We start from the raw sequence: 9549 nt of genomic DNA, 5'->3' as shown, positions 1-9549 counted from the left end.
GAGATTACTCTGTTATTAGCAGTCCGATCGAAAATGTTTTTATCAGATGTATAGCATGGTCTCGAGAGAAATTTCACGTGACTATAGCAAATTTTTTGTCAACTCTCGGTTGCCTCCAATTTGTTGCAAATACACCTATAATTTTTTAAAGTCTATCTGTTAGAGAATTTCAAGTCGAATTCGGTAAATATCATAACATTAAAAAGATTGCTTTTTATATTTTTATTTGCAAAAATTTGCTATAATCACGTGAATCGACAACGAACGACCTTGAACGACCTGTCACTATTACCCAGACCAGTGGTCGGAAACTGTGGCTCTTTGGTTACACTCTAAATCGTTACACTGCTGATACTTGGCTCTTTTGACTAATGAGTAGACTGCGGATGTTTATGCAATTTTTAATTTTTGCAAGGAAATTTCAAGAAAGTGGGAACAAATCAAATCTGATTTTCAGTGGTAATCTGCACACATCTGAAATAAATCAAAATCGTATTAACACTTTACCTACCCTATTAATAGGATTTTCAATAATTTTGCTGTAACAAAAGAAAGTCTAGAAATTTTCTTTTACATTGCAATCTTAAACGAAACTATTAGATGACGATATTGTGGGTGATTTGTTAGTTCATAATGAAAATTGCTGTTGCTATTGAAGGTTCCATTAAAAAGTGTTTAGCCATGTACCATAAATTTTTCAAAATTATGTAATAATCACCGGTCGGTAATGTGTTAAATAGCATTTTGTGACAATTGAGAAAATTCTATAAAATGCGTTGTAAGACCCGACGCGTACTACATTTTTTTCAGAATTTTAGAAAACATCCGAGAGCGGAAAAGCACGAAATCTAATTTACCCTATAACTATCCTCACGGGCAGCTGGAGGACTGAAATTTTACTTAGATGGCTTTTTATTGGTCAGTTTTCGAATGGTTCAAGAACCATTGAAAAACCTATAAGGACAGTGTTGACCATCTTAATCGGCTAGGCCCTTCTAGGAAAGTGGAATCCAATGAAATCTTATTTCTAATGGGAATAGCCTTTATCGATCCGAAACAAATAAACATTGTACAAAATTCTATCGAATTTTATACTCTAAACTTTTTTGAAAATCTTCATAGGCCATAAATGCACGAAGATCCGCAGTCTATTTATAACCACGGTAAAACGTCTCCTTCGAAATGGGGTGGGTGTGAGTCGACGTATTTTCTGAACCGAACTACGGTTTCCATTGCGTGCTAAAGTTGAAGAAATGGTACACACCGTACGGTCGTAAGGGTCGATTCGGACAAGACGCGTAACATTTATCGAGGCAGTAGTGTAACGAATTGTGGTTACCATGTGGGAGTCGCGGCAGGTGGGGTGGAGAATGCGCAACGGCCCTAACGAATACACAAATATAATTAAGAGGGTGGGGGTTCTCGATTGCGAGGCGGGCAGGCTAGCGCGGCCGAGTGGTCTCGACTCACAACAGTCTCAACAGGTAAAGACTTGGTGGGGTGAATGGCAGCAACGGTATTGGTATCGGTGTATCGGTGTCAGGGGCGCAGCTTGTAGGCACGAGACAATGCTTGTCGAAGAACGCACACCTGCTGGCCAGGTTGTTGGGCCGGGCCAGCGCGATTCGGTCCGGCCCATTTACCCCCGACCATTTACGGAAACTACTGGGACGATATAAAAGTGGTGGGCCGGCATGTGCTCGCGCCAGTCGAGCTTTCGGCGTCGAAACATTTCGGTGGTGGATCTCGGTGGATTTTTCCGAGGCGGGTGCGCGACGTTTACCGGTTCGATTCGGTGCATTTCGAACGGGGAAACAAACAGTATCTACCGAGAATTAAAAATCATATTCGACTTCGAATTTCAAGTTAACGCTGCACCGCACGAGTCTGGCTAGGCGGGGGCGGGTCTGGCTAGACTGTGCTTCCGCTAATGCGAAAACATGACCGGGAAAACGCGGTTGTTTCGTGCCACCTCCCGTTTCCTTTCCTTCATCGTGGTGGTGACCGTGATCGCGGTCGGGGAAATCCGCGGCGACGATGAAAACGCGTCGGACGCGATTAGATCGTTGCAAGAACAAGTGAACGCGCTGCTGGACCACAGGCAGCAGGATTACAACGCCCTCGAGGAGAGCTTGAAGCGCGCGATGGAGAAGAATACAGAGTTGTTCGTCCTGAAGAACGAGGTCAAACAACTCAGGTAAGAAACGGTCTCGTTGTCGTTTTCTCCCTGCTTTCGATTTTCGTTCGCGAGTGTGACACGGGACAAAAGATACACGCTGCTGTTTGATCGGATGTTAACGCGCGATTTTGTTCTTCCCCTTAGAAAGGAGGTGAACGCGCTTCGGGGTGGAAACGCCAGTGGAAACGAGGTGAAGAACGAGAGATTGCGAGTCAGATGGTTGGGGAGCGCGGTGACTGAACTTCAGGGGGAGGTCGCCGACGTCCTCAGGGCTAGGAACATCAGTGAAGAGCTGGCCGAGAGGTCCAGGATGAAAGGCGAGCTGGCGTTGTTGAAGGGGGACATCGCCGCGGTTGGCAGAGGAGTGCGAAATCTCGGTGGAAGAATCGCCAAACACGAGGCCATGCTCGGGACGATCCGCGTCGATATCTCGGCGATCGGAGAACGTTTCAGCCTGCTATCTCGCACCTGCGCCGACATTGCCAGTCAGGTAACATCTTTTCTCTGCTGCCAGTACTCTCCCCCACTCTCTCGCGCGCTCTTTTAGTCGGTCTCTCGCTTTCTTCTTACCTCGCCTCGCCTCTCCTCTCGAACCCTCTCTCCACCGACTCGTCGCGTCGTCTCTTTTGAATCCTGTCCAAGGTGTACGCTACTTTCCCTCTACTCGTGGTTTCTTTTTTCTACGGCATTCTCCTTATCCTTCTGTTCACCTGCTCGGGCCCGTTCGAACGCGCATCTGCCTCGACTCTCCGCGTCTTCTTTTTCTCTTTCTTCCTCTTCGTTTCAGCTGCGCCGTTAACCGCCGGAGAAGAAACCTATCGGGCCGTTTGTTGATTCTGCAAATGGCTAGCGAACCTATTCGCTTGCAATTGAGCATCCCTGATTTTCTTTGCATCTGCGATATGATTAGAACTTTCCGTCGCCTAGAATTCCGTAGAGGAGCGCGAAAATCTGATTACAAAGTTCTCGAATATCGTCAACGGAGAAGTAGAATGTGATTTCGGTTAAACGGGCATGTGTAAAGATTGGTTTATCTTACAGAACCTTACTAGCCTGGTTTTGTTCGTATCCAGTATTTTCCAAAAAGCTAAAATACTGGATACAAGACCAGGGTGGTAAGGTTCTGTATCGACGGGCCGGACAGGCTAAGAGATTTCGTTTGGAATCTTTGTCACAAGATCGACTAATGCCTAAAAGCAAAGGCCATAAGGTTTTCCGAGTCAGTGGTACGAATAGGTAATAGGTATCCTCATTTACTAGAAAAACAGAAACAGCTGCCAGTCGGTCGGGGGCCGGAAGGTTCTCGCTTCACGCATCCCTACCTTCGCCGGTCCGCAGCTGCCCACTCTGGGCAACGTCCCCTTTGGGTTTCGCTCGACTGCCAGCATTAATTTGTGCGGACGCGCGGACGGTACATTCGTCCGATGCTATCCCCTTTCACGTTTGCATTCGCATTCCCATCCTCATTCTCATTGCTGTTACCGCGCGAGAATTTTCGCCTTCGAACATTCCGCAGATCCGATTTCGCGTTCGATCATCGATGCTCATAATGTTTAATTAGGCTCGATTACTATGAGATTCGAAGGCTCTTTTGGACGCAGCTGGCGCGTTCGGTCGAATACCGTCCACAACATCCGACACCAACTGCCGTGTCCCTTCCTTTATCGCTAGAATACGTTTACCTGGATCACAATCGGTTTTATCTAGAACGGTTATGTTTGTTCAACTTGAATGTACGTGGACATGGTAGAACATACTTGAATATACATGGATTTACGTGAATGTACAAGAATATACTTGAATATATCAGAATGTACAAGAATATACTCGAATATACATACTTGATATACACGAATATACTCGAATGTACTTGAATATACTTGAATATACATGAATTTACATGAATATACTTGAATATATCAGAATGTACATGAATATACTTGAATATATCAGAATGTACAAGAATATACTCGAATATACCAGGATGTTCTATATTATATAAGAATATACTAGAATATACAAGAATGTACAAGAAATAATGTACAAGAACGTACAAGAATATACTATAATATACAAGAATTAATATACAAGAATGTCCGGTACGCATATTTCCATCGTTCGAATTTCCCCACATGTGCAATCAATTTTTCCATGTTAACGTTCCCACAACCTCCTCACGGCTCTCACTTAATCGTTTTTTCCTCGGTGGATTGCAGCTGAGCGCGGTGCAGGTCGAGGTGAAATCGATGGGCTGTGACTCTTCAGCGGCGGTGGCCAGCAGGAAACACGTCGAAGGATCGACGGTCTCGACGGTGGCGACCGAGGACGCGATAGCGGTCGCAGTGCACCGTCGACTATCGAGGCGACACGGTTATTCTCGGCGAAGCGAGGATCGTTTGAGAAGCTTGGAGCGGAAAGTGGCGGTTCTGTCGCAGAGGCGGCTGGACACGAAACGCGTCGCTTACGCGAAGGAAGAGTGGCTAACGTCAAATCTGAGCAAGCGGGTGAAGAACGTGGAGAAGAGTCAGTTGGAGATGTCGCGTCGAATCTCGAGCGCGAACGAGAACGCGATCTCGACTCGACATATCGGCGAGTCGGTTGGTTCGCGACTGGTGGCCTCGCTGCGAGGTCTCGAAGAGATCGTCGAGACGAACAACTCCGCGATTAAAGGAGAGTTGGCCAGACTAGGGGTGAATGCTGCGCAGAAAGCAGCCGAGCTGTCGTTGACTCGAGTGGAGCTGAGCAACCTGCGACGGGCCGTTCAGGCGTTGAGCGTCAGCGCGTCGAAGCTGCAGGAGAAGAGCGACCGTCAGCAGGAAGCGATCGTTCGGTTGAACGGCAGTTGCCTCGCCGAAACGGACAGCGAGAGCGAGACTGAACTCGAGTCCTCGCCGACGAAATTGGAGCTCGAGCTTGAGGAACTGGAGGATCGATATCACCTGATCGTTGAGAAGTTACCAAACAGTTGCGAAGAGAGCCGGTCCGCGGATCAATCATCGAGCATCAGGGATGGATTAAGGCTCGTGGAAGCGGGTCGAGGTCGTAAACCCGTCATGGTATACTGTCGCAACGGCTGGGTCGTCGTCGCGCGTCGCACCGACGGCACCCTCGATTTCGATCGCAGCTGGAACGACTACTCCGTCGGGTTCGGCTCGCCGGTCAGCGAGTACTGGATCGGCAACCAGATTCTGCACGAGTTCACTCGAGACAATTGTACGCGGCTTCGCATCGATATGCTAGACATTTACGGCGAACGGTGGCGCGCCGAGTACGACTCGTTCGCGATCACGTCCGGAGAGACCGGTTACAGGTTGCTCGTCGACGGTTACGTCGGGAACGCGACCGACGCGCTATCTTATCAAAACGGGATGCCGTTCAGCGCCAAGGATCGCGACATGGACGATAGCACGGCCCACTGCGCGGCTAATTACCACGGAGGATGGTGGTTCAACCGGTGTCAACACGCGAATCTCAACGGCAAATACTCGCTCGGCCTGACCTGGTATCGCTCCGACACCGACCAGTGGATGTCGATCGCTGCCTCGGAGATGTCCATGCGCAGAAATTCCGACTGCCAGCGGTCGCGATAGCGCGCCCGACTCGTTCTCTCCTTCGGAGAACCGTCTCTGTCGGGTTGAGTCGTATGTCTTAAACCTAGGAGGCCATTCAAGAGTCACAATCGAGTCATTTCAGAGCGACGAAATACAGTGACTCTCACTAATATTCGGACGCTCTCAAAATACCGATACCTTTTTCAATATTGGACAAAACGATTTGAACTTTTTTGGGAAGCTAGAGCAATTAGTTTACTACAGGATCTGAAAAGAAGTTTTTCCAAAAATTGAAATTGGTCGGGATTGCAGAGAAAATACTAAGAGTTGCATTCTACAACTTTTTTGTGTGGGCCTATATTAAAAATTTTTTAAATACATTTTGTAGACCTGTGTCAATTATATGCATTGTGAAATTCTTATTGAAATCGGTTGATGGAGAAAAGCGTCCGAATATTAATGAGAGTCACTGTACATATACTACATACTATGAAGAGAACCTCGCGAGGGTATCACTCTCGAATCGACCCCTAGCTTAAGTCGTCAGTCGTCGCCGATGCGTTCTTCCTGTCGCGGCAACCTTTTACCACGAATCTTTCATAATTCCCGAGAAAGTTCGCGACCGAATGTCCGCATCGTGGCTGCGACTACTCACGTCTCGACTCGACATCTCTCCCAATACCAAAGACTGTTGATTGCGTCGAGGAGAATTCGACTTCGAACTCGAACCAGACTGTGCGACGAAATAAAAAGAGAAAATTGTTTTTACTTCCGTCTTCAAGTAAATATCCCCGACCGATTAAGCGGAGGATTCGCCGACCTCGCGAACGCTGGTTTTCCGCCTGCACTTCTTCTCGTGCACGAACAGGCTACCGGAGCTGGCGTAGGCGGCGCCGCAGCTTCCGCAGACGAACGGCTTCTCTCCCGTGTGAGTGAAAACGTGTTCCTTCAGGTACTTGTAACGGCAGAAGGACTTGCCGCAGGTCTCGCAACGATAGTTCGCCTCTCCGGTGTGCGATCGTAGATGGTACCTGAGACCGTTCGAAGAGGCGAACGAGGCGCTGCACACGTGACAAATAAACTGTTTCTCCGTCGTGTGAATTCTCTCGTGCCTCTTCGCGTAACTCGGGATCGCGAACCGTTTGCCGCAGTGCCGACACGGATGCGGTTTCGCGCCGTTGTGCGTCTTCGAGTGGAATCTCAGGCCCGATTTCGAGGCGAACGTTTTGCTGCACTCGTCGCAGATGTATTTCTTTTCCGTCGCGGAGGTTCCATTCGTCCCAGGTTCGTTTGCAGGTTCCCTCACCTTCTCAGGCCCCTCGCTCCTTTGCTGCTTGGATGTTCTAGTCCCCGATTCCGATTCTAGTCGATGCCGACCAGCTTCGCGTTCCTCCTCGTCCTTCTCTTCAGGCTCCTTTCGCTTTTCGGCTCTGACTTCGTCGACGATTTCGTCTTTGTCGTTATCGCGAGCAATTTCGATGCTCTCCGCGACGTCCCCACCCGCGATTTTCGACGACGGACATCGATTTCTCGGCTCTTTCGATGTTTCGTTTCGTTTATCCGCTTGTGTCCGCGCGCCGCTCACCTGTGCAAGAAATCGTGTGTTCGTTATACAAATTAATGTTTTTTCATTAAAATAGCCTTTGATTGTGATTTAATATCGGAATAATCAGGGCCTCCCTCTTGAACAGCATTTTTTTGCGGACCTCATCAAAACCCTAGGCATTGTACGTAGTTCTTGAGACTTAATTTGAAACATGAAACATTTTGAACATGAAAATGATTTGAATGGCCTGTTTTATTTTTGCAAAAATATCTGTTAATCTGTTAATGTCGAAATTGTTTCGAGGACCCCCGGTAAAGGCTACGCGGACCACAGTTTTAAGAACCACTGACATAGACCAATATAGAAAAGCGTTCATTTTCAATTATTGAATGGTTCAAATTGCCGCCTCTCTCTCTCTCTCTCTCTCTCTCTCTCTGTTGAAATGTTTACATATTCGTTAAATCTTAAATGAGAAGTTGTCGAACGCAACACGTGGAAAAACGGTAAACTTACCCGAAGGATGTCGCATCGCTCGCGGAAACTGGACTCGTAGCGCGCGCGAAGTACGCGTTCCGATTCTCTGCACAGCTGACGGAATTGGTAGGTGATGTCCAGTTTGTTTTCGCAACGATGGCATATCGAGCTCGGCAGTTGGCGGTCGTCGAATAGCTGGATCAACGCGGGATCGCGAATAGCGGTCGAAGAACGATCGTGATTGTAAGTATCGCGTACTTTTACATCTCTGGTGGACGAGCAGAAGAGCATAAGAGAAACTTTGATACTAAAATACAGAAGAACTCCAATGCACATACAAACTCCTGCCGGAGGTGGGCATTATTTGGCGGAACAAATATTTCAAATGCTATTTAACATTTTAGATTTGATTTTGCTCAAAGAAAAGAGTATTTTAAATAAGATATACAATTTTTTCAAAATAAAATATTTCTATTTGAACAATTTGAACCTGAAAATAAAATATTTCTATTTTTATTAAACAATCTGAAACATGAAATAAAATATTTTACTTTCTGCATTGTTATAACTAGACTGCGGATCTTTATGCAAAATAAATATTTTCTTCGTCAATTACAAAACACAAAAACCATATAAAAATGTTTTTCTATCTTTAACATCGTTAACAATTTGGAAATAACATATGGATGTTCTTAAATTGTCCTGATGTGTTTATTGTTTTGAATTACGTCCACCCATTTTCGTTATAAATGCATAAAATCCGCTGTCTAGTTATAACACTCTGAGAAACCGCATAAACGTCTATCTTATCGTAAAGAAACTCGTGAATCTATTGAATCCGAACCATTATTTTCAGCAATAATATTTAAAATTGAAATTGAAAATGAAAAGATAAAATACAAATATTTCCAATATTCTTAAAATAAAATACTATTTTCAAATATTATTTTGAAAAATACTGCTTCGTATAAATTATTTTATTGTCAAAAATTACTACATCAAATGGAATATTTTATTTTCAAAGTTGTACACACATACTTTAAAATAAATAGAATTATTTATTATTTACTATTTGAAATACTATTTTCCCCAGCTCTGACTCCTGCATTGCACTTTGAACGTGCTCGTGAATGAACCAATAACTCGTGCTCTTTCGCTCGTTTGCCGGAGGCACGTAAAATGAAGAACGTATGGAGGATGGGGATGCAAACTCACCGTGATGGGACAACAATCCAGAATAAGGGAACGCAACCGTTCGAACGCGGCTCCTTTCGCGAATATCGGTCTCGAAGAAACTTTCTCGCAAAGGCATAACCTGCACCAACCGTCCGCAAACACGCGAGTCTGCGAGACTTTCATTCTTCTTCTTCTTCTTATTCTTCTTCTTCAACCTTATTGTTACTTTTCCGAGTTTATTTTCAAAACTCGAGAATCGAGACGATCGTAAACGAGTTCCTGCGTCTGTTTCGATGCCGGTCGCCGTATGCAAGAATCCGATGTCCTGGGAATGTATACATTATACATGCGTCGAGGCAACGAGCGTCGCGACGCATATGACTACTCCACCATTCCCCTTCTACGACGTTATCCCCCATTCTCCGGTGGTAAACATCCCCAGTTTAGACCATATAAGTATACTTATAGACCTGGCAGAGGTATAGGATATTATTGTCGTAAATTATTACCGCATTATTTCGTAAATATTTGGGAAAATCGTGCAAACTCGTTGCATACAGAATTGTAAAGAACAACAAAACCGTGATACAAATCTATCTTTTCACAAGTGTTAGTATTTTATA

General features: G+C 45.7%; 2 protein-coding genes across 2 annotated transcripts; one reads left to right on the top strand and one right to left on the bottom strand.

The window, feature by feature from the left end:
* Positions 1-6: 6 nt before the first annotated feature.
* On the top strand, positions 7-5769 carry LOC143211902 (uncharacterized). Its single transcript, XM_076430012.1, has 3 exons — positions 7-2197; positions 2324-2669; positions 4396-5769. The coding sequence occupies exons 1-3, from the start codon at positions 1941-1943 to the stop codon at positions 5767-5769; spliced, it is 1977 nt and encodes a 658-aa protein (XP_076286127.1). The 5' UTR covers positions 7-1940.
* Positions 5770-6476: 707 nt separating this feature from the next.
* LOC143211910 (uncharacterized) lies at positions 6477-9152 on the bottom strand. The gene is made up of 3 exons (XM_076430038.1): positions 8966-9152; positions 7790-7945; positions 6477-7315 (listed from the first exon to the last, which is right to left on the bottom strand). Exons 1-3 carry the CDS (start codon positions 9107-9109, stop codon positions 6530-6532), a joined length of 1086 nt encoding a protein of 361 aa, XP_076286153.1. The 5' UTR covers positions 9110-9152; the 3' UTR covers positions 6477-6529.
* Between the last annotated feature and the right edge of the window lie 397 nt (positions 9153-9549).

This window comes from Lasioglossum baleicum, chromosome 9, assembly GCF_051020765.1.
Source record: "Lasioglossum baleicum chromosome 9, iyLasBale1, whole genome shotgun sequence".
NCBI classification, from domain to species: domain Eukaryota; kingdom Metazoa; phylum Arthropoda; class Insecta; order Hymenoptera; family Halictidae; genus Lasioglossum; species Lasioglossum baleicum.
This window is presented reverse-complemented; position numbering and strand designations above follow the sequence as displayed.

Coding starts and splice junctions, on each gene's coding strand:
- LOC143211902 (XM_076430012.1), top strand. CDS start 1,941: ATGACCGGGAAAACGCGGTTGTTTCGTGCCACCTCCCGTTTCCTTTCC. Junction 2,198..2,323: donor AACGAGGTCAAACAACTCAG/GTAAGAAACGGT, acceptor TCTTCCCCTTAG/AAAGGAGGTGAACGCGCTTC. Junction 2,670..4,395: donor GCGCCGACATTGCCAGTCAG/GTAACATCTTTT, acceptor GGTGGATTGCAG/CTGAGCGCGGTGCAGGTCGA.
- LOC143211910 (XM_076430038.1), bottom strand. CDS start 9,109: ATGAAAGTCTCGCAGACTCGCGTGTTTGCGGACGGTTGGTGCAGGTTA. Junction 7,946..8,965: donor TGGATTGTTGTCCCATCACG/GTGAGTTTGCAT, acceptor GCGTTGATCCAG/CTATTCGACGACCGCCAACT. Junction 7,316..7,789: donor AGCGATGCGACATCCTTCGG/GTAAGTTTACCG, acceptor TTTCTTGCACAG/GTGAGCGGCGCGCGGACACA.